This window comes from Elephantulus edwardii, unplaced genomic scaffold, assembly GCF_000299155.1.
Source record: "Elephantulus edwardii isolate Elephantulus edwardi_28Jun2011 unplaced genomic scaffold, EleEdw1.0 scaffold00055, whole genome shotgun sequence".
In the NCBI taxonomy this organism is placed as follows: domain Eukaryota; kingdom Metazoa; phylum Chordata; class Mammalia; order Macroscelidea; family Macroscelididae; genus Elephantulus; species Elephantulus edwardii.
The window spans coordinates 1805096-1830551 of record NW_006399805.1 but is presented as its reverse complement, the minus strand read 5'-3'; the positions used below and the strand labels follow the sequence as shown (position 1 = coordinate 1830551).

The 25456-nt window shown below is 37.3% G+C and overlaps 1 protein-coding gene across 1 annotated transcript in view; it reads right to left on the bottom strand.

Annotated features, from left to right (window-relative positions):
* Window positions 1-25456, bottom strand: part of MKLN1 (muskelin 1, intracellular mediator containing kelch motifs) — a 163167-nt gene that overhangs the window by 22926 nt on the left and 114785 nt on the right. The window contains exons 10-14 of the mRNA XM_006887133.1: window positions 20744-20956; window positions 17475-17696; window positions 12087-12216; window positions 2496-2643; window positions 1476-1590 (exon numbers count right to left, since the gene is read on the bottom strand). Coding sequence (XP_006887195.1) covers window positions 1476-1590; window positions 2496-2643; window positions 12087-12216; window positions 17475-17696; window positions 20744-20956 — 828 coding nt within the window. The remainder of the gene's footprint in view (window positions 1-1475; window positions 1591-2495; window positions 2644-12086; window positions 12217-17474; window positions 17697-20743; window positions 20957-25456) is intronic.

Below are 25456 nucleotides of genomic sequence, written 5' to 3'. Positions count from 1 at the left end.
TTCTACTATTTGCTTAGTACTAAAACTAAAACATGGTAATATTGTCACTATTATATTCTAACTGACCAGGAAACGCTGGTGGCCTACTCTGCAGTGAGCTGCCCTGTTAACGGAAAGGCCAAGCTTCTCTGGTGTTTGAATCCACCAGTGGTTCCAGGAAAGAAAGATGAGCAATCTCTTGGGTAATTTACCACTTGAGAAATACAATGGAGGCTCAGCTGAGATGCTTTCAACTACACAGCAGAAAGAGTCGAACTAAAGGCCTATATAAATAATTAATTATGGTTTTAAAGATATTCTAAGTGTTCAGGTCTTTTGTTCACAGGGTCGCTATGAGTCGTCTACAACTTGACGGCCCTTAACAACAACCACCACCACCACCACCACCACCACCACCACCTTTTAGAAAAAAAAGAAATTTGAAAAAATTTCTATTCAATGGCATTATAAAATAGAGCTATTCTTTCTATCTGCAGAAGAAAATTAATTCCTCTTTTAACATGAGAAACATTAAGAGAAATGATTTCTATTAACTCCTTTGGTATCTTTTCCAGAGGTCACAAGCTATAGAGCATAAGGTTTAAACAAATACCTGTGACTTAAAAGAGAAAGAATACAAATTCTGTCACTAACTTACTCTATATATCTGAGCCCAAATGACTGAACCACATGTACAATTTTAGGCGTAATAGTTCATACTTTGAACATTTAGTGGCCACAGAACTTCAGAACCAGGACGGTTTCACTAGGCTAGCGAAAAGATAAGGAGTCCAAATGATGTAATGATTATGTACTTGGCTAGTAAGTGAAAATGGTATGGACCCACCTACAACTCTGCAGGAAAGAAAGAGTCGGTCATCTGCTCCTGTAAAGATCACTGCCTGCAAAACCCTGTGGGACACTTGTGCTCTGACATATAGCGTGAAAGTGAGTTGGAACTAGTAACAGAAATATCTTTTACATGTAGGAAAAATAAAGATCAAAGAACTTCTTACAGAAATAGTAACACGTAAAACCAAGAAGTTTTTATATGATGAGACAAGCAACCAAATGCTAAAAACCATACATTTTTCACTATTCCTATGCACTTAAGTATGTAGCTTAAGAAAAAGGGATTTTCAGAAAAGGGAAACTGACAGGACTTACAGATTATGTAAAATGTTTATCATCCTAAGAAACTTTAGGAAGAAGTGTTATTGAATGTCTGCTCTAGATCATAACTATTCAATTCCCTTAAAAACATCAGAACTAAGTTCTCTTCGGGGATTCATTCAGACTGTAAAGATCTTGTAGTGTAGCACAGCATGTGTTGCTCTGCTATCCCAAAGACCAGCAGTCAGAATCACCAGCTGATCTGCAGGACAAAGAGGGGAGGCCCTCTTCCCTCCAGTAGAGAGTCACTATGAGTCAGAGTGGGTGTGGTGGCTTTCTGAGTTACAGACTGTGGAAGTTTGTGGTGGAGGTACTGAGGATACCTTGTGTAACTCATCATAAACAAGCTGGTGCGCAAATCTGGGACATGGCTCCTCCTCCTGAAGACTTTTATTCAGGTTTTCCTTCGCAGCTTGGTCATTCTTGTACACGCAGGACCTGCAAAACAGTCCTTTTAAGGCATTTTACTCTAGAAAAGGAGCAACAGATAGAAGGTAAATTAAATAATTTTTTGTATAGCTATAAAACTGAATTCCACAGCATACCTAATTATCAACTGGGGGGGAAGTTGCCTCAAATCTAAATATTTTAGTCACTGTCATAAAAGACTATCAATGTATGAGAACTGAGTTCCAGTCCTCAAAAATGTCACTTGGTTTAGAGAACCAACCGTTTCCTAGTGAGGGAGGCCCTCAGAAGTGCCTCTGCTCTGCAATGCATTCACTGTGGTGCAGGCACAGGATATTGGAGCTGGGTCCTCTAAGCTTTCAAAGCAAGACTGCATCACCAGACTGTGAGATGCCCTGAAGAGGGAGCTGGGCTTGGAAATGCTAAATAATAATACCCTGTTCCCTGAGGGCTTAAAATATTAGCATATCAAAAGGCTTGAGAAGGTCTACAGTAAAAAACTCTGTCTACTCTAAATTTCTCTACTTTATCTGGTCACAGGAATATTTTCCAACTAAAGACTACTGATTGTTATCTTCTAGCAATGGTTCCTTGGAACGCACTTTGAGAAACAATGCTTGTGTCAAACATCTTCATTTGTAAAAACTAAGACAGGATGATGTTTTCAAAGAAGATTCTTCTCCTAGATCTGCTTAGCAGTAGGACCTAGACAATTATTAAATATTCTCTTGACTCCCGGGCCAGGAACAATCTACTACGAAAAAGCCCTCAAGCAAAAATCAGCTCACTGATAGGACAGCACTGTTACTGATTTTATTCCTCACTCACTATTGATTTTTAAATGTTTAACATCACATGTTAATATAAACTGTCACATCTCTTTTTAATATACCAACAATGCTACATTGGGATACCAGCAGAGCCAAGTTTCTTACCAACTATTCCTCACAATATCATAAATCCAGAATGAGTTTCTGACATTTTCTTCCCTCTTTTCCTTGTCTTTGCTGAGTCCAGATAAGACATGTATCTCATTCAGTTCTGGATCAATGGTTGCTCTTTGTGTGAAGCCTGTCATTGGAACTATAAATTAAAAAAGAAAATTACAATATATTCACATCTGATAAAAAATGAGTAATTACTCTCTAACGACATCCTTCCCTGCCCCACTTTTATCCACAGGACTATTTTCTAACATATGTTTTTTTATTAAGCAAATGCTTATTGCCATCTCTCTGCTTTAGGATGTAAGCTCCATGGCAGCACTTTCGTCCATGATTTTATTCCCAGCACGTAGAAAACATGCCTGGCATGTAAGCTGTTCAACTATGTATTGAAAGAATGTATGAACGCTGACTACCAGAATGAAGCTAGGAGGAGGAGAGGGGAAGAGTAGTTATTTTTATACGATGTACGAAAAGGAAATAATGGACTGAAGGCTTCTCTGGGCCAGCTTGAGTTTAACGACAGAGACAAAATAGTTACACCTCACCCTGGAAAAACAAAACTTTACCAGAAGTGGAATATATTTATTTAATAAGGACAGAGTCAGTGAGAATATCTGCCCATGGCATAGGATAACAATGATATTTCTAGGGAAAAAATTCTGCGGCTCTTGAGATTGTTAATAGTTTTAGTTTGCTTGGTTCCACAATCAACACTCTTGGTACCAGCAGCTAGGAAATCAAAGAGATGAACTGCACTGGGAAAATCAGCTGTCAGGGACCTCTCCAGAGTACTGAAGAGCAACGACAGCAGGCTGGACCACTGAGGTGCGCCTGATCCAGGTCAGAGTCTTTGCAATTGCATGCTATGCGTCAAGAGAGCTGGACAGTGACTAGGGATGATAGAAAGAGAACTGATGCCTTTGAGCTGTGGTGCTGGAGAAGAGTATTGAAAATACCATGGACTGCTAGGAGAACAAACAGGTTCATCCTGGAGAGGGTGAAACTGGGCTCCTTTTTGGAGGCAAGGATTCTGACGCTCCGTGTGACATACTTTGGGCATGTTGCAAGGAGGGATCAGTCCTTGGAAAGGGACATCACGTTTGGGAGAATGGAGGGACGGCGCAGGAGACAAAGACCCTTGATGAGATGGATCGATTCAGTGATTGCAGTAATGGGAGTAGGTGTGTAGAAGCCAGTGAGGTTGGCACAGGATAGAGTAGGATTTAGGGCTTTTGTACATAGGGTTGCTATGAGTTGCAAGCGACTCAACAGCACATAACAACAACAACAACAAAAATGCCATCCCCCCCATTATGCCATTTTATTCTTTTATATGGTTCCAACTCTCCCAAGTTAAAGATCTTTTATTTTCCTAAGAAATTCATTAAACAAGTGGTCATCCTGCACTGTCAAATAATTTGTGGAAAACTGACATTAGTAAATACAAATTTTTCTTAATCTTATATTGAAATGTTAAAGGAAAGAAATCTACATTTAGAAAGTAAATCTTATGGACTCAATTATTCTACAAGAAGTCTTAGTGGTATAATGGTTAAGCATTTGGGGGTTAAACATGAAGTTAGCAGTTTGAACCCATCTGCAAGACAAAACACCCAGCTCTCTGTTTCCTGGGAGGTGACTCACACTCACTCCCCTCCGTCAAGCCAAACTTGATTTACAGCTGGCCATCCCATGCATTTTTTATGCTGTCAATCACATAGGAGGAGACCATCTTTTTTTCCTCAGAGAAACTGGTGGATTAAGCCCAGAGGTGCGACTGCACAACTTCCTATGCAGAGCTGAACTAGGAAATCACTGGTTTTCTAATTTTTACTCTGTTCTGTAGGGTGGCTGTAAGTCAGAGCAATGTGACGGTGCTCAAGAACAGCATACATGCCAAGAATCTAAATTCCCACAATTTCAATGCTACAAGTATCATACGTGCAAAATGCTTTTTAAAAAAACATCAAAATGAAGTAAAATATTTAAATCAGCCTAGCACACTATGGGAAGATAATGCTAGTCTATATGCAATCTTGATTTTTCTTTATCTACTTTCACAGGGCAAATGACCTAGTATTTCTTTTTCTTAGTTTGCCTTAACTTCATGTCTTTTTATACTCCTATTCAATACATTCGTCTGGGACATTTTAAAGACTGTCCAAATACATTCCATTGTGAACACATGAAATAATTATACAGACACATTTAAATTACATAGGCACATCTTATTCAAGGAGCACCAGCAGCCTACTGGAAAGAAGCTGTGCTGCAATCTCAAAGGCATGCACTTAGAATCTATCAGCTGCTCTGTGGGAGAAGGATGGGCAATATTCGTATTTATGAAATATAAAGCATATATGCACAGACAGACTGACTGCAGGCCAGGAAACCACACTGGGAAGCTTTGCTTTGTTCTACAGAATATTAGGAACCAGAATAAATTGGAAGGCACTCTAATCTTAATAATCAACTCAACTCTAGTAGCCACTCTTTAGTGTTTATATAAAATCTGTATGTTCTGAAAGTTTACTATGCTTTCAGAAGTGATGTGCTCAGGTTGTAAGGTCAGATAATATTGAAAGACTTTTATAATCACTTTATAAGCCCAAAACAAAGTGGACAAAGGAGGAATATGATTTCTTGAAAGCAAATGGTCAATCCACTTTTACTTTCATCAATTCTGAACTCATGAGGGTTTCTGCACTGTCAATCTGTGGGCCTTGGAGATCCTTCAGCACAAGGGATATTCTAGTGCCTTCAGAGTACCAGTTTGATAGGGATGGGCAAATCAGAAAAGGGCTACCTAAAATGGTGCATTAAGGCATGAGGTGTGAAGTAGCTGGCTTACATGCTTTCATGAATGTTGTTATTAGCAAGATGACTGTGAGGGGGAAAACCCTCCATAATATACAAGAACATCACATAAAGTAAATGAAAGATTGTATAAAAACTAATTTAATGCTCTTAAAAAATTTTTTTGAAGCTAGGTAAGATCTTGGAATCAACTAATCTAATACTCTGACGTTGAGGCAAATTATCTAAGAGGGTCTGGAAAAATTAAGTACTATCCCCAAAGATGCAGAAGGATGAGGTACAGAGCCAGGAGAAGAAAGAACAAGTCTGCTAGCTGAATTCACTAACCTCTCAATTAGTACAGATCTGCCACTATGGGAAGAAAAGCATGGAACAACCATGGCAGATATGGGGAGAATATACTCAAAAGAACTAAAGGTAGAAAACAAGTAAACAAAAAACTACTCTAGAACAGGGCAGGGGTTTTACAACTTTGCATCACCATTGGTGGAAATGGCATCTGGTAAAGAGTGAACACACAATACAAGCTTGTTGGTTACCCATGGTGGACAGTGTTTGGTGGAGCTCCCCAGTTAAAACAAGCTTAGAAGCAGGAGTGGCATCCACTTCCAAAACAGCTTGCCTTTGGAAACCTATCAACTTGGAGAAACGATGAAAGTTATACAAGTGTTACGGCCTTTTGTTCATAGGGTTGCTATGAGTCACCAATGACTCGACGACACTTAACAACAACGATGAGAGAACTCAGTTGGCCTAGTGGACAGAAAGTGATGCTTCCAAGCCAAAGGTGGGTGATTTTAATCTGTGGCCCTTAGGCCTGATATTAATTGGTTTTTGGTCAAATATTCTTCTAAGTGTTAAAGCACTGGTCTGTTCATTTGCTGTATAGAGGTAACTTGTTGTTGCTGTGATGCTGAACACTGTGACACTGATGTGCCAAATGTGATAATGGTTACCCGTGGTGGACAGTGTTTGGTGGAGCTCCCGATTAAAACAAGCTTGGAAGCAGGAGTGGCATCCACTTCCCAAATAGCTTACCTTCGGAAACTCTATGAACCTGAAGAAACAATGAAAGTTTTACAAATGTTCAGGTCTTTTGCTGATAAGGTCACTAGGAGCCATCTGACTCGACAGCACTTAACAACAACAACAACCCTGAATGAATACAGATGTGAAAGAGCAATCAAATTATAATAAACTGAGTTTTTACAGATTTAGTGGAATAAGAAGCCACTAATTACAAAGCTTACAGATGGGAGTCTGCTAAATCCCTTGTGTTCACAGACTTACTGCCAACAGTTACTCAGAAATAAACCCAAACTTAGACATGCCAAATTTTGAGATAATAAATATGTGTTAGACACAATAGTAAATTCTTTCTTTCTAAGCAGTTGCCAATGTGTTAATTTAAATTATACTTTCCTTTTGAGGGGATGATAAAATTGTTATACTCTAGTTAATTTTTTTGTAAATTCAGATTGCTTAAATCTTGGGATGCTCAATCTAAGACAATAGATTTAGGCAACTGTAAAAAAAAAACACTTACATAGTATTTAACAAGAGTAAAATAAATAATTGAAACAGGCAGCAACAATTTTACAATTAGATGTAGCACTTCTAATTTGGTACCAACAATTCAAATGTTTCTTCTATGGTTTCAAACAAGCAAAGGTGGATCTCATGACAACTTAAATATAGTTTTAATAAAATAATCCACTTTACTGAATCATAAGCATAATAATTATATGTTAAGTCCAACTCAAATTACAGTAATTAACTGTAGTAATAATAAAGCTTTAAAAGAATTGTTATACAAAAGAATGGTTAAATTCTACAGAGCACCCAAGCCACGTATTAGAATACTATGAAACCAATAAAAGATGTACTTGCATGAATAATAATGCAGGAATTTAAGCATTACCTGCTTGCCCATAGAAGGACTATTTAAAGTTAAAAAAAAAAAAAAAAATTAAAGAGTCTAATAACCTAGTTGTTGCTGTTCACTGTCAGAGAGCCAGTTCCTCACGCATGAGGACCCCTTGTACAACAAAATAAAGTGATTCAGAGTTTCAAAATAAAAATCTGTAATTCAGAGTTTTCACAAGCTGATTTTTAGAAGTTGATGGCCACATCTTTCTTCCTAGTCTGCTTAGACTGGATGATCCATGCAAACAGTTTGGTGTAAGAGCAATATGTAAGTTTCTATTATACCCTCTGTTCTTCTTAAATTGAGAGCAAGGTAATTTTAAGAAAGGATAACACAAGACACTGCTGACATATGACTTGGTGAATGCTCTAGTTTAATCCAGGAAGGATAGCTCTTAGGAGCCCTGGTGGCTTACTGGTAAGAAGCTGTGCTGCAATGCCAAAGGCATATGCTTTGGATCCTACTGCTGCTCTGTGGGAGAAGCACGGGCAACTTTCTCTCACGGGATTTACTATCTCTGAAAACCAACTGAAGGTCAGCTATAACTTGGTTCTGATTCCAGAGCACCAAGAGTCCTGAAAGGAGCTCTCTGAGGGCTTAGTGGGAAGGAGTCTGTGATAAGGAGTTGCACTGTCAATCCAGAGGTACATGTTCCAAATCCACTAGCTGCTCCATGGAAGAAAGATGAGTAATCTCCTTATAAGAGGCTTACTGCTTCTGAAAACCTGCTGGAGTGGGTTTTGAATTGATGGTACATAACAGAATCCTGAAATGATCAAATGCTTTTGAAGAAATCTTGACTTTTCAAAGGTTTTGGAAAGTAAGAGTCAAAACCGTAATGCCAAATGAATACCTGGACTTCAGACTTAAGAGTTCAAAATTAAGGTGAGAGGTTATGCTAGGGGGAATAGCTAGATCAGTGTTGTGGATTCAGATGATGATTTATAAGCTAAGATCTGAAAGATGAGCACAGATTAGTTAGGTTTTGGAGTTGGAAGGGAAGAGTGATTCAAAGACAGGGAAAGAGTATGGGCAAAAGCCTCGAGGTAAGAAAAAGCATGCCATCTACAACTGATGTTCAGTGCTGATGAAACAAAGAGATGGTATCATGTTGGACACAGAAACCAAAAACTGCTGGTGAAGCTAGAAGCATGACATGTAGTTTATGAATGAGGGTGGATTTGGACTTTATCCAAGAGAAACAAATAACAAAGAATAAGCAAGAACTACCATTAGACATTCTTACCAAGTAATTTCCTTATCTTTGTTGTTACGTGCCATCAAGCCAACTGTGAATGACAGTAACCCTATCAACAATGGCTATGAACCCTGCCCTATCCTGTGACATCCTCACCATTCCAACATAATGGAGCCAATTGTTACAGTCACTGTGTCAATCTGTCTTGTTAGGGTCTTCCTCTCTTATGCTGACACTCTCTACCTTTTTAAGCATGATATCCTTCTCCAAGGACTGGCCCCACCTAACAACATGCCCAAACTATGTGAGACAGAGCTTTACCACCCTTGCATCCACGGAGCACTCTGGTTTCTCTTTTTCCAGGACTCTTGGCAGTCAATGGATACTCAATGCTCTTCTCCAACAACACAACTCAAAGGCACTGGTTGCTGTTCTGCCATCCTTAATCACTGTTCAACTTTTGAATGCATAGCAAACAACTGAGAAGATCATGGCTTGGATCAGCTGCACCTTAGTGTCTGAACTTACATCACTGCTCTTTAGGACTCTGGAGAGGTCTCTGACAGATTTCCCCAGTGTGACTTGTCTTTTGATTTCTTAATTGCTGAACCAAGAGTGTTTACTGAAGATCCAAATAAGATGAAATCGTTGACATTCTCCATTTATTGTGATGTTGCCTGTTGGTCTGGTGGTGGGGATTTTTGTTTTCTTGATATTGAGATGTAATCCGAAGTGAATGCTCTAAACCTTGATCTTCTGCAGCAAGTGCTTCAAGTCATTCACTAACGAAACATGGTAGAAAGAACACCTTCGTTGTACTCATTCTTGGCTATAAATACTAGTGCTATCATTAAAGAACAGTATAACATCACTGAGTTCATTTCCTCTCACTAGCTAAATGAGACTACCATCCATCAGAGATGATAATTATAAAGCTCTAATGTTGGTGTCTGAGCTACAGTAGAGTCTAGGCAGTCATGATTACTATCTCTTAGAGTATCCTATCCATTACCAGCTAATGTATAAGCGTGAGTGTGTGGTGGTGGGAATGGATGCGTGACAAGATGGCAATTCATACCCAGCCAGCAGTGTCTCTCACTTAAGTGCCATGACCTGGCTCTCACTGGTCACAACCTTGAAAACACTTAGGAGTGCAGACACGTGGGGCTGCAGGAGTCAGCAATGACTCTACGATCCTAACAATAGGAACAACAGTTGATTAGCCCGAAACTAGCACCGAGTCAACACACAGTATTTTTCAACAAATATTTATCAAATAGATTATCTTTACTAACTTTTTCAAGCTTAGCTACATAAGATTTTAGGGGAGTCTATAAACCAATCTCTTCCTAGTTACACTAAAGGGAAGTGAAATAACTTTTAAAAGCAAAAGGAAATAAAAGATTAAGCCATGCTCAGAAAATAAATGAGTAAACCAGTAAGACTTCTGTATAGTAAATAACTAAGTAAACCAATTAAGACAGACGATTTTCAGATGAAACTAGTAAAGCTATTATTAGCCATGCTGTCTGGTATTCAGGCTTGCTGTTTGAGAGATCACTTACTGACATCCTGTTCTAATAGAAGATTCAGTTCTCTTATAATCTATCTCCACTCCTCTCATGCTATCCTCACACTAAATTTCATTATTACCTTTTTTTTTTTTAAATTGACTGTAGTTTTGACATTATTGTCATGAGGGATACACTGTCTACTGTCCAAGAACTCTGGTGGCACTGTATGTTACGTGTTGAGTTGGTGATTCAAATCCAGCAGCCATTTCCAGACAAAGACGGGTCATCTGCCAGAAAAAGCACAGTCTTGGAAAGCCAATAGGAAGTCACTCTCAGCAAGAACTGACTGCTGTGGGGTGTGGTTTTTGGGCTTGTGTTCATTATATAACTAAGAAACTGACTGCAACAACATTTTCTTTTTACATTCCTATGTTCAATCTTTTTATCTGTTATTTATCAGTGGCTTTTTATTTCAAATGCAAATGTTATCTAAAAAAATATCACTTCCTGTGAGGAAGCACGGTCTCTGGTTGTTCTCTGCTCCTGCAGGCACTCTTCTGGCTTGCTGTGCAGACACTCTCTTGGGAAGCCCTTTTACTGTGTTCCTGCATTTAATGCTCTCTTTTCTAGCTCCTATGTTTGCTTTTTAAAATTACTTTTCTTTTTTGTTGCATATATGGTTTAGTAACTTTCTAAGAAAGGTACATAATTTTTTTTCAATTGTCTGTGCCGCTGACAATATTTATTGTCTGAATAAAGAGTATATTCACTCTCCTTTTGTCCAGTACTACGTGAAGGCTGGAAAGACTAGGACTTGTTCTCCCACCTTCTCCTAAAGCCATGTCGATGAAAGGCAGGCAGATGCCTGCTGGGAGCTTTCTGAGAAGTCTGATTTCCCTTGCTTTTTCTATCTGAAATGAGCCTGGTCTCTGAGCTGCTTCCATTAACTTGCCAACATGAAGCTACCGCCATGTTAAACAGGCCAAAGAGAAAGAATCTGGAATCTAGGAAGCCACTGTTGAGTCACTGCAGCTGACTAAGATCTTTTTACGTGAGAAAATATTTCCTATTTGTCACTGTTACTTTTAAGAAACCTTCCATGGCTAAGCCTTGAAATATTAAAAGAATATTTTCCCCCTCTTATTTCAATGGTATTTTAGCTAGGAAGAGGACTCAAGGTTGATTACAATTTTCCCTCAGAATTATTAAGACCGTATTCTTCTATTTATAGCTTCCTATGTTGCTTAGAATTTCTTCATTGTTCTAAGGCTTTTTCTTTTGAATGTGACCTGCTTTTACTCCAGAAAGTTTTAGAATTTTTCTCTTCAGAGTGACGAGTGAAACTCTGTGAAGCATAATTATATGCTTTCATGGTTTGAGTCTTCAGTCACTTTTTTAAACTAACTCAACATACTGACTTCCGGTCGTTGTTATCTGCTGGATGTGAAGTCAGCCTTCCAACTCTTGCATATGACACACAACAGGGTGGACCATTGTAATCCAGTGTTCTCACTGGTTAGAGTTTCACAGGCAGAGTTCCAGGCCTTTCTTCCTAATCCATCTTAGTCTGGACACTCTGCTGAAACCTATACAAGACAGTCAAATCAATGCGCATAAACTGAAACTGACGCAGGCAAACAAGCTGTCTATGATTAGGAGGATAATTTCTTGGAGCCTGAGCTTATAAACTCATGTTACTAATTGTGATATTCTTCCTGAGGGGGTTAGGGGGAAGACATACAAACTACTACATGAAAACAGAACATAGTAAGAATCAGAAAATATAAAATAATAAAGTTTAAAGATGACAATTAATGTAAATGGTTTCCCATAAACACACATACACATAATTAATTCACACATAGAAATAATTGTTTTAAAAATTCGTATTTTAAAAACCACTTCACATTGCAGTAACTAGGTATTGAAATATTTAATTAATATTTTAATTATCCAATAATAAATAATTCTGAGTAAGAATTATGTTTTCTTCCTCTTATCTAGAATTACTTCAATGAAGACATGAGGAAGAGATAAAGAATAATTCTAGAGAAAAGAAACTGGCCTCTATAGTCTTCTACCTATAGTTCAAACATCAGAGGAAAATGACTAAATGCCCTTACCCATCCCAGAGTCTTTCTTAGTGCCATCTGATATTATGTCTACATGATCAGAGTCCACATCGTAACTGAAGAAGTCATTCAAGTAAGTCTTCGACCGCTGGCCACCAAACACATACAAGCAACGATTTTTCTGAGAAAGAAGGGAAAATGGAAAAAGGTCTTTTAAAATGTACAACTCCACAAATGTAATTTTCTGATAGATAGCATGTAATGAAGCACTATGCTGATGGAAATAGAAATGGGGAAGTAATAAGAAGTGGTCTCTAGGGGTCTTTTAAAATAAAAAAGCACCGTCCAGAGTACTACAGACACGGTGCTGACTTTGTTGAAGGAAAGAGTAGACATGTATGTCTATGTCTCCTTGCCCCCTCTGCTCCCTTCCCTAAGAAAGAGGAGAAGCCAGAAAGCCTAACAAAAGAGTCACCTACAGGGGAAAGGCCAGAGTAGGAAGATCTCCAAACAAACCTAGTCTTCTGGTACCGAACCATGCATATGTTTTATTTACTCATAAAACAAAATTCATTCATTCCAAAAGGAGAAAAATCTCTAAAGTTGAGGCGTAACAAAAGAAACAAAAAGACCTCTTCATGCATATTATCCGTGGTGTAAGCACACAGAGAAGTAGTTCTTGTAAGGATTTTCATTCACCATGTTCTGCGTGTCCATTCCTAGAGACGCTATCCTACAGGGAGCTCAGGTGGTTCCGTGGTAAGGGCTTGTGATGCCAGAGCAAAGGCATGTAAGGAGAAATCTGCGAGATGGGTGATCTCCCAAGAGAGATGCTGCCTCTGAAAAGCTGCTGGAGGATCAGCTGTGGGTCGGTTCTGACTCCATGGTACACAACAACAACAACATATCCTAAATATAAAATTAATTAGAGGCAAACTAAAAATAGTATTCAATGATTTTCTACTGTTGGCTTTGTTATTTTGAAAATTAATGTAACATAATATTGTCATCAGGAAGCAGGATTTTAGTTTTAAAAAACATACAAAATCAAAAGAAAACTCGTTAAAATTAAAACCCTGTAATTTTACATTCAAATTACATGTATCTGTGTGTGCACCTCCGAGTTCTGTCTGTCGTCGGGCACCACCGTGTTGAATCCTATGCACAGATGACTGGTAAATTTTTTTTTAAACAACAGCATATTTTCTTTTTTTAAATTTTTTTTAAATTTTATTTTCTTGTTTGTGTGTGTACCATCAAATCAGATCTGACTGGTACAGGAGGAAATTGTTCCTCCTTTTTCAGCAGAGCATCTGGTGGATTTGAACCGTGGACCTCTGGGATTGCAGTGCAGCTTCTTGCCATCAGGCTGACTCTGGTAAATTTTTAGAAGCAGTTAATCACACAGGAGGAGACAGCCCAGACTGCCCATCCTTCTATGGGGGAAAAAATAATCTAGGGATAATGTCAATCCACCTTAACTTCCAGATTTGAGCTATAAAAACTATTTCTTATTAGAAGATCAGAATTTCTTGGAGCAAAAGCCATTTTCAGCATGAGAGCTGGAAATGTGGTCAAAGCAAGGGCATTTTTATAAACTAGCTTCATGTCAAAAGGAACCAGCAGCCAGCCTGAGGGGACCTCCACTGGCCGAAGAGATAAGATAATGTGAACATCAAAAAGAACTGATTAAACAGCATTGGATTAAATATGTGAAATATGTATTTTAAAATTTCATCAGTTTCAAAATACTTTTAAAAACTTCATTAGTTATCTATGAAGCATCAACTCATTAATTTGAAAACAGATAAAGGAAAAACTTACTGTCTTTCAATACAGTTGACCTTTCAGGGTAACCACATAGCTGATCAGCAAAAAAGATTTTTCTTTTCCAATAACAGCATTAATGCAAAGGGAATATATAATTACATACTCTAATAAAACCTAGGCAATGGTTATCAATAGCTGCTGCATGTAAATATAAATGGCTAGTAGAGAACTTTGATAGGACAGAATTATAATATCTGAACTCACAGAAAAATTATCACCAAAAAAATCAGGAAAAAGAAATCTTAATGTCACTTTAAAATGAGAGCAACTATGAAGTACTGTGGCACTCTCCTACCCACAGTCCTGTAAAAAAGCAATAAGAATCTCAGTATCAGCTGACAGGGAATAAAGAGGGTAAAGAAAAATGTTTGATGACACCGTTCTTATATTACGGATTCTGACTCATGTCCACTGCTGTTGAGGATGAGTCCAACTGACAGCAATCCTATTATGACAAGGCGGAGTTACCAAAGCTGTAATCTTTGAGGGAATGGGTTAGAGGTCTCTTCTCTGCTGCAGTGGCTAGTGGGTTACAACTGCTAACCTATAGTCAAAAGCAAGCACTTAACCATTATCCTACTTGGGCTCCTTAAATGGCATCAACAGGGCAAAAGTCAGTGAATTAAAGAATGTGGGGAATTCTACAAACAATTTGTTACTTTAAATTAAGCAAGGAAGGGGAGAGGAATAGGAGGAGATACTTTCATTAATTAAAAAACATACTAAGATATTTAATATCCAAATATATAAAATGAGAAAAGAAATGACATCAAAGAGAAATATAAAAATGAACAGAGAGTGACACAGCTAAAACTGACAGATGGGTACACAGAAATTTAGGATTCTCTTTTTTCTTCTCTGGTATATATTTTAAATATTGTACGATAAATTTTTAGGGCTGTTACTCACAGAAAGAAGTCCAAGTTTTTATCAGAACATTTTAAATTGATAAAGTCTCTGAAATGATTTTGCTAAAAATTTTAGTTCTATAAAGACAATTTCTAATTCCTCACGCTTAACGTGTCTTCCACTTTCTCTTCTATTACCAATGGCTCCTGAGATTTTTCAGTGTCAGTCAGTCCTTTTTGGCACAGTGATTCTGTATATTCGTTCCATCTTCTTTAGACACTTTCTGGGTCATTCAACATATTTCCCATAGCATCTTTCAGTATTGTGACCCAAAGCTTAAATTTGTTTTTCAGTTCTCTCAGCCTGAGAAATGTAAAGTGAGTTCTTCTCTAATTCCAGCTTTCTGTACATTCCATTACAATATTGTGCTTTGTTCTCCCGAGCAGCCCTTTGAAATCTTCTGTTCAGCTCTTTGTTTTCCTTTGTCAATGCTCTAGTGCAAATTACGGAGTCTCTTCTGACATCCATTTCACCTTTTTCTTTTGCTTCTGTCTCTGTAGTGACCTTCTGCTTTCTTCATATATATATATCTCCTTGATATCATCCCACAACTTATCAGGTTTTTGATCACTGGCATTCAATGTCTCAACTCTACTCTTATGATGATCTTGAAATTCAGATGGAATAGATTCAGTATCACATCTTGGTTTTCGTGGACTTATTTTCATTTTCTTTGGCCTCAATTTGAACTTGTACATGAGTAACTGATGGTTTGGCACATAGTACTGCCTGGGCAATATTTGTAGCTGCTGACAGTTTTGACTGTCTGTATTGAGCTTTTCCAATGGTATCTTCCATAGATGTAATCAATCTAATTCCTATGCAGCCCATCAAGTATGAGCTCTGTGTAAAGTCGTTGTTTCTTTTTAAAAAAAGGTATTTGCAAGGAATAAATCATTGAAAAGACAAATTCAATCAGTCTAATTCCAGCCTCACTTCTATCACCAAGCCCACCTGTATTTCCCAATTGCTCTTTCCAACTTCTGCATTCCAGTCCTCAATTACCATTATCACACCTTGACTGCATGTTTGGTCAATTTCAGACTGCAATTTGGCAATTTCTTCCTCTTTAGCTCTAGATGTAGGAGCATATACTTGAATAATAATCTTATTAACGGGTCTCTCTTGCATGCTGTTGTTGTTGTTGACTGCCGTTGAGTCAAGAATGACTCATGGTGACCCTATGAACAAGCCTTTCTATAACTACTGTCATTTCTCAAAGTCAGAGTTTCCAGAGATCTGCAGTTTAGGAAGCGGATGTCACTCCTGCTTCCAACTTGTATGAGTCTGGATAATATCCTATCACCCACAACACTATTTCAGGACAGAATCTGAAATTGAATTTTTGACTATGAATGCCATGCCACTGATCTGTTTTTCATTCCCAATATAGTGTACCATGTATACCACATCTGATTCAAAGCGGCCAAAGCTAGCCCATCCCACCTCACTAATGCCTACTAGGTTGATGTTCATGCATTCCATTTAATTTTTTACAATTTCTAGTTTTTCAACATTCAAGCTGCATACATCCATGTTCTAATTATTAAGCAACATTTGTTATAATTTTTCCTCATTTCAATTGACTTCCATTTTGGGCTATACCACTACACTACTATAACTATCCACATTCTTCTACTGTTCATAGGGTTTTCAGAGGCCTATTATTTAAGAAATGGATAGCCAATCCTGCTTCCTAGTTGGTTTTAATCTAAAGTGGGTATGATTTCAGGCCATGGTCTTTCCAATCACTTGCTATGCATCTGAGAGCTGGGCAATGAATAAGGGATGACAGAATAAGAAGTGCTGTCTTTGAGTTGCAGTTTTGGAGAAGAGTGTGGAATATCCCATAGACTACCAAGAAAACAAACAAGTATGTGTTAGAGAAAGTGCAGCCTAAGTGCTCTGTGGAGGCATAATAATGAGGCTTCACCTCACATACGTCTGGCATGTTGCAGGGAGAGGCTATTCTTTGGAGGGGGACAGGATGCTCAGAAAGGTAGAGGGTCAGCAAAGAAGAGGAAGAACCTCAACCAAGTGGACTGCCACAGTGGGCTCAAGTATGTCAGGAAGTGTGAGGATGGCATAGGATAGAACAGAGTTCAGATCTCTTCTTCACAGGGTCACCATGAGTCATGCTTGACTCAATGGCACCTAACAACAATTAACAACAATGTGTCTACAAATTACTTAGAGAAATCAATAAATGTGAAGGCATAAGAAAGGGGTAAAAATACCACCACCTAGGAAAATAGTTGTTGTTGTTGTTGTTGTGTACCACAGAGTTGGAACCGAACTATAGCTTATCCTCTAATAGGTATTCAGAGGCAGTTAATAGCCTGGGAGGAGACTGTCCACAGTTCTCTCACTAAGCAGCAGGTGGATTTGAATTGTGTGCCTTCAGGAGTGCAGTGCAGCTTCTCACCACTAGGCCAACCTTTACTAAGGTAAACAGTAGAGAAGATAAGATTATTTATACTAGCATTCAAGGGGTAACTACTGGGATTACTAAATCAATGAGAAGAGTCTCATAATTACCAAACTTTCTTGTAAAGGATTTTTTTTTCTTCTATCACCGATATACTAGTGATTTATTTCTAGTGAAAAGTTGGATCTTTTTTGAAAAATTAAATCTGATCTTTTTTCAAATAAAATTTATTTCCCCAAATCACATAATACAATGGAATAAAATACTCTTACCGAGTGGAACAGCATGCAGTGTCCTATTCGAGACTGGATGTCTTCTGGCCCAGCATTACAGGAGTCTTCTCGAAGAAGTTTCCAGGTTTGACAGTGACAGTTGAAAGCAAACAACCCACTGAACTGGGGTTCACTGGCTCTGCTGTCATCCACACTGCCATTACATGTCAAAATTCTACCCACAAAGGTATAGATCATATGCTTTTCTGAGTCCATACACATCTATCAGAGCAAAGCAAGAAATAGGTCCAGTTTTAAAATTTTGCAAAAATACAGTAACCAAAATATCCAACTTACTTTTAATGATATAGTTTATTATATGCACAAACTACAAAACATGAGAGTCAATCTGGATGAATTTCTAAATGCTTTTTCAGGTTTCTGTTTTTCTCAATGAGGAGGAAACATGTTGCGATAAAGAGTTTTATACGGGCATGGAACTGCCTAATTGCTACCAGAATCAATCACTGAGACGTAAGGTGTTAATTTATATTTAAGAGCGGCTATTAATTATACTCTACAGTATAGAATACCAGTAACAGTCCTCTGCATAGTATTTCTAGGCAAGTATCCTATTATTCTTGTTACCTCTTAAGAAGGCAGATACGTTCCTCAAGAAGACTGCTGTGCTTAAATTCACCTCTTTGCATGTATTACACAAAATCTACAGATTAGGTTACAAAATAGTAAAGCAAATGAAAAAAAAAAAAGCAACGCTAAGACTGACTTCTATGTGTGATGGGCTTTACTGCCTCTTAACATGATACTCCTTCCTATCCCTCAAAATGGCTTATGCCAATCTGATTATTGCTTACTTATGACACTAACCAGTTTTCTGTCTGGAAATTTTTAAGCTTTCCCCCTTAATCCTTGCTGTACCTGTGGGAATTCTGTTTCATCAAGTATTTTCTTATCCTCACGCTCTCCTTCTAGAACTTATCTAGATGCTGGAACTTGAGAACCTTTTCTCCATGTGCTTAAATTTTCTCATGATTTCCAATTCACTAATTTAGGTGAGTGTGTCTAGTCTGCTTTCATTTGTTGAGGGTTTCCCCCACCCCCACTTTATTCAGCAAATCAACAATTTTTCTAGAGATTTCTTCAGAAAAATGTTCTTAAATTTTATTTATAAATATTCTGTTCCATTGCTTTGTTTGCTTCTTTAAGGACTTCAACTGTGTGTATGCTGGATCTCTGTCTTCTATTTTCTTCAGGTTTTCACTAATCACTGCTCATTCATTATTTGTTCTTCTTTCTAACCTAAATGATCTTTACTATTCTTCCTTATGCACATTGTAGAATGGCTTTCATCTGAAAATGGGAATACATTTTCCCCACTTTCTTTTCTGTGTTTTACTAGACCAACTGTACCTGTTTCTGTACTAGTGAATCTCACCTGCATTCTTGAATTTATGCTTTGGACTCTTTCCTTAGAGCTTCATGCTTCATCAAGCCATTTAATACTAATACTGTGATGTGCTTTTTAAAAAATCTGCTCTCACCTTCAACCCATCAGTAAGGTGTTAAAGTGGGCTCCCCTTCCCCCTTCACAAGAATGCCCCTGTTCATTACGTTCTGTGCTCTGATGGACCAATGTCCCTATCATTCCCAGTTCTTCAGGGCTCTGCTATCATCTTCAGCTCCACCACAAGTTCTGGACATTTCAGTTGTTTCTGGTTGCACTCGGAAGAAACTGTAGGATGGTGTAGGTTTTATTTGGCTCCTGGTTTGGCTGAATAGGTGGCTTGTGTTTTCCTTCCCTTTTCTGTTCGGTTCTCATTGTTCATGAAAACCATATAACGAAACAATACAGGATATTTAAAAACAAAACTGCCACTATGTTTTTAAGAGATTCAGAGGTCAATTCTGTTTGTCAATTTAAAATTCTAACAGGCAGAGTAGCATAAATACATCTTCTTATCTCTAGCTTTCTCATGTTCTTCTCAAATCTGTTGAATTTAATGGTGATTCTGAAAAAAGTTCTAAAAAATTTATATCTTAATCACATTAGTTTCTCAGGGTCACTGAGCTAGTTGATGATTCAATTAGGACTGAAATTCTGGTTTCCTGATCCCTAAAACAGAAATGTTAGACCATATAATCTGATGAAATTGAAGCATTATTTAATAGAACTCAGCATCTAAGAAGTTTTACTTATCAATGTCAAGTAAAATAAAGATTATACATAAGAATTCTGTGTTTTTGTCAGATTATCCTCAAGCTATTATTTTTTTCCAATCTGTACAAATAGAAACATTAATAATATCCTCTGTAAAAGAAATTTGTACTCATGTGGGAGTAAATCCCTACTGAGGTTGTTCTTTTCTGTTATCTCTTTATGCTTTGCTTTTTAAAAGCTCGGAAGTCAAACTAATGTTGGCTGGTGTTTTTAGGTGTTTTTTACTTTCCACGTGAACAACACTGAGGATGTCAGCAGGATGTGCATCATGCTGCAGAATGCATTTACAAAGAAGCTGAGGTTCCAACTCAAACAAGAGACCAATGCCTTTCTTCTTGTATTATAACAATTGTGTGTGTGTGTGTGTGTGTGTGTGTGTGTGTGTGTGCACACACAAAATCTCCCAATGCGACAGTTTTAAACAAATAATTAACAAAAATGTATTAAGATACAGTAAAGACCGATTTTAATTAATGAGATTGTAGAACTAAGCCAGATTCTGTCTTAATTCTAGTATCAACTTACATTTCTCAAATAATAGAAAAGGCTATGAGCATGAAAACAGTATTATAGATATTTTTAAGCTTTTCTTCCTATCAGTCTTCAACCTCTCAAAACCTCTTTAAAGACAAACTGAATTATAAAAGTAAAACTGCTCATAGCACTTAAAAAGTGGTTGTTGTTCTGAGTCAAATACTGACTTATACCCATCAGGAATAAGTTATACAAAGAAAGATGATAATGACATTAATGGTGAGTAGGTGGACATACCATTAACAATAATAATAAAATGCTTAATAATTATATGCATATTAATGTGAGAAATGGAACACAAATTTGCAGTCTTCTTGTCTAAAACTCACTGCATAGCTTCTACGTTTCCTGCATATACATTTAATTTAGTGTGTTAGTTATCAATCTACATTATTTATGAGTTTGTGATTATAAACAATAGGAACTATATTTCACTCGAGAGTCAGCCATAGGTATTTATAGCAGATACCACAGACAACTCGGCATAGGATCTGAAATGAACCCTGAGAGTAAGCATCACTCAGCAATAACTAGCTGTTACGTCTGCAAACCACACCTGATGATCAAACACCAGCTTCGGTCCTCCATCAGCAGCAGTGTCCTCACTTAGTAGCATCCATGTGTTTGTGTCAATGTCATAACGATAGAAGTGACTTTTCAGAGATTTGCTGTTCCTCACAGAGGAATCCAAATAACGTCCCAACGTGTAGATCTGCCTTCGCTGAATGTCAATGCACATCTTATGACATGATCTGGCACTAGGACCATTCTGTGGAATCCAAGAAAAAGGAAAATATTTGAAGAATAAATAACAGAAAATAAGATAAAATATCCTTCTTGGTCAGCTTTTATTAGAAGGCTTGACTTAGGAACTCATTATCAAGAAGGACAGCTGGTTGGTTACTGACTGCCACGGTGACTGCGCCAACAGGTTTCTTCTGCTCAACTATGTACAGAAGGATTTACAGACTTAAATAAAAAAATCATAAACATCCACACCAAGAACATTAGAATTGCAACACTACAGGAAACGTAGTAAAATCTGTAGTTTAATTATTTTCTCTAGATGAGGAAATTTAAACCTGGAAAGAAATAGTATTCTTAAGGGTGGTTATCTGGTGACAGAAGGAGAATGAGAAGCTGAGTCTTTGAATTCATACAGTGGCCTTTCTATTACATAGTATCAACTCTCCTGATTGATTAAATGAACAATACACATATACTAAAAAACAAGGGAACAATATGAAGAATATAGTACCAACACAATAAAAGTCACTTAGTTGCAATCACTTTATCACAAGATTACATAAAAGGCAAAAAATACTGCTATCGATCTTAAAAAAATGATCAAGAAACAAAAATCAAATGAACTTCATTTGGGCAGGGCTAGATTAGTTGAAAGAGGAAAGGAAATCGGTATTTGTCCATAGCTGTTCTGACTACATATTTATGAGTGTGTATGTGCATATTTGATTTAATCCTTAAAAGCCAGTAAGGAAATATTATCAACATTTCACAAAGTCTATGTAATTTTCCACAAAACTCATAAAAAGTAGAGGATATAAAGAGCTATTATAACTTGCATCTCAAACCATGTTCTTTCCACTAGTCCAATTATCTTTCCAAAATATCCAATTTGCTGTTGCTATACGATACTGAATTAGAATTGACTCACAGCTGACCACTAGCAGTTTTTCACAGTAAGTAAATGGCACCAAAGGAGACTGCTCATCTGTCTCCCACGGAGCAGCTGGTGCATTTGAACCATGTCCCTTTGGGACTGCAATACAGCTTCTTACCACTATATGATCATAGCTTCCAGACTATAAAATAAATAAATGCGAAAATGGATTTGTTTTGTGTGGTTATGAGTAAGATGAAGAGTTCACACTGCATAAATGACAAGAGCTGAAATATAAGGTAGAAATAGGAACCCTGCTTAAAGAAGGACCAGGGAGATTGGATGCACTCTTATAAGCAATGAGGAACTATTAGAGATTCCTGAAGTAAAGCTGTAGTGTTGTAGAAGAGTACTGAATAGCCCATGGACTTTCAAAAAAGCCCCAGGTTTGTCTTGGAGAAGATTCAGCCAGAGTGCTCCTGGAGGCAAGGATGGCAAAGTTTCATCTCTCTTCTTTTGGACATGCTGCTAGGAGTGGTTATTCCTTGGAGAGGGACTCATGTTTCGAAAGGTGGCGCATCAGCTTAAGAGAGGAAGACCCTCAACCACACGGAAAGGGACATCATGCTCTGAAAGGTGGATGGTCAGCCAAAAAGAAAACCCCCAACAAGATGGAACCACACGGTGACTGCGGCAATAGGCTCAAGTGTATCAGAGATGAAGGTGGCACACCAAAGGACAGGATTCAGATCTGTTGTTCATAGGATCATTACGAGTTGTACTTGACTCAATGGAACCTAAAAACAACACATAAAAATATAAAGAACCATAGCAACACAAGAGTTAAACAAAGGTTGGTGGAATGATACAGAGAAGATTAGCATGGCCCCTGGGCATGGATGACATGCAAATTAGTGAAGTATTCCATATTTTTTTTTAAAAAAGAAGAGAAATTTAATAGAATTTATAGATTAAATGAAGGAATAAAGTACATTTATAAAACAAAAAGACAAAGGAATATATTTATAAGATATAAAGAATGAAGGTATAAAGTAGGAAAAACAGTACATAATTATTATTAATCCAACTGTCATATCTGAATATACACCTTGGCAGTCACATAGATTAACAGATACAACTTGCTTTAAAAAGAGTTTTGTCAAGGAAAATCTTTTTCAGCAGCGAAGGTGAGTATTTTATGTAAAAAATTATTTCCTCCAAAACTGTTAAAAACAAATAGTAACATATAAGAAATCTATGCTATAAAGAGGGTGAAATCTGAAATTTTAATTAATAAAATTTATTGTATAAGCTTAATCAGTACTAGTAGTATTAAAATGGTGAGCATATTTGTACACTATTTAATAAGAAAAAGAAAACAAATTAGCAATCAGTGGAATAATGAAAAACTGATTTGACCTATAAACTTTCAGCAAAGCCACAACAATAATTTTAAAATAAATGTAAAGAACCAAAAAAATGAGAAAAGAAATTAATGGAATTTAAAAAGATGGAAAAAAGGAAATGAATAAAGGTAGCTGTTTGGAAAATTATAGCTGACCCTCTCAGAGCTATTGGTGGATCCAAGCTGTCTGACTTTGTGTTGACAATATAACTCCCTATTCATTAACTTAAAAAAAAATGGAACAGAAATATTATAGGCTTTCTAGAAATCACAAAGAAAGTAAAAACTGTACTGAAAACACTAGATAAAATTTGAAAATGGAAATAAAATGGACCTAGAACTTACCAAAATTGACACAGGATAAAGAGATAATGTAAAGCCACTATATAATTAGAAAACTAATATTTTAAAAAATTTTCACAAAGAAAATCCTGGTCCAAGGTATCAAAATACTTAAAGAATGTTATCAATACAAAATGATTCACTGAACATTTAAAGAATGGTTTAATTTAAACATTTATAATGATATCAACACAAAATTATTCAGAAAATGGCAAAAAAGCAGTAACTTTTGAAAATGTTGCTAAGAACCTCTCCAAAATGCTGAAGAGCAAGGATGTCAACTTAAAGACCAACATGCACCTGATCCAAGCCATGGCCTTTACAATTACTTCCTACGCATCTGAAAGTTGGGTAGTGAATAAGGATGACAGAAGAATGCATGCCTTTGAGTTGTGGTGTTGAAGAAGAGTCCTGAATATTTTATGGACTGTCAAAACCAAAAGACAAGTGTGTCTTGGAGAAAGTGCAGTGAGAGTGCTCCAAAGAATCAAGGATGGTAAAACTTCACCTCACAGTGGGCACATTGTTAAGAGTCGTCTGTCCTTGGAAAGGTGATTATGCTGGGAAAAGGAGAGGGTCAGAGAATGAGAAGAAGGTCCTCAACAAGATGGACTGACACTGTGACGGTAACAAGAGGCTTGGTCATGAGGATGGTGCAAGCAGCTTGGTCATGATGACAGTGCAGAACAGAACAAGGTTCAGATCTTTTGTTCACAGGGTTGCCATGAGATGTAAGTGACTCAAGGTCATGGAAAAAACAGTAACATTTTATAAGCACAGAGTAGCACTGAACTCAAATAAGAATAATATAAAACATAAAGCAAAAGGGGAGAAAGAATGTGCAGCTTCATATCCTTCAAGGGAGTTCTGGTGACCTACTAAGCAAGGAGTTGTACTACCAACCCAAAGGCACATGGTTCAAATGCATGAGCTGCTCTCCCGGAGAATCATGGCCTCCAAAAACCTGCTCGAAGGTCAGTGACAAGTTGGTTCCAGTGGCATATATGACAACAATCCCCTTCATAAACACAGATAAAATTAATCTTGAACTGAATACTATCAAATAGAATGCAGGAATGGGTAACAAGAATGACATCTCAAAACCAAAGAGGTTTATCTAAGAATGCAAAGTGGATTTTACATTTGAAATTCAATCAAGATAATCTGCTATCATGACAGAAAAAAGATGAGGAAAAAACTTATGATCATGCCAATAAATATAGAAAAGCATTTGGTAAAATTCAACACATACTCCTTATAAAAATTCAGACACTAGGAGTATAAAGAAACTTCCTTAATCTGACAAAAGATGTTAGCATTTTTATTTATTTAACATTGTACTACAGGTCCTGGACAATGCATTAAGACAGTAAGAAAACAACAACAACAACAAAATACAAAGGAAATAGTTTGGAAAAAAAAAAGTAAATCTGCAAGTAAGAATAAGTAAGACTTACTTGCCACTAACCGTTTAAAACATCCCATGACATGAACTTGCTTGCTGCAAGTGGAGGACTTGAAACACTTGCTGCAGAAGATCAAACACTGTGATAGGATTGCATTTCAATGTCAAGAAAAGAAAAATTCTCACAAATGAACTGATATGCAACATCATGATAGATGGAGAAAAGCCTGAAACTGTCAACATCTTCATCTTATTTGGATCCATAATCAACACACTTGGTACCAGCAGTCAGGCCAGCAGGAGACATACTGCACTAGGCAAGTCTGTAGTCAGGGGCCTCCCAAAATTATTAAAGGGCAAAGAAGTTAGTTTGAGGATTAAAGTGCATTTGATTCAGACCACGATCTTTTCAGTCACTTACCACATATTCTGAGAGCTAGACAATGAATGAGGATGTTGTTGTTATGTGCAAACCTATGTACAAGAGCTCTAAACC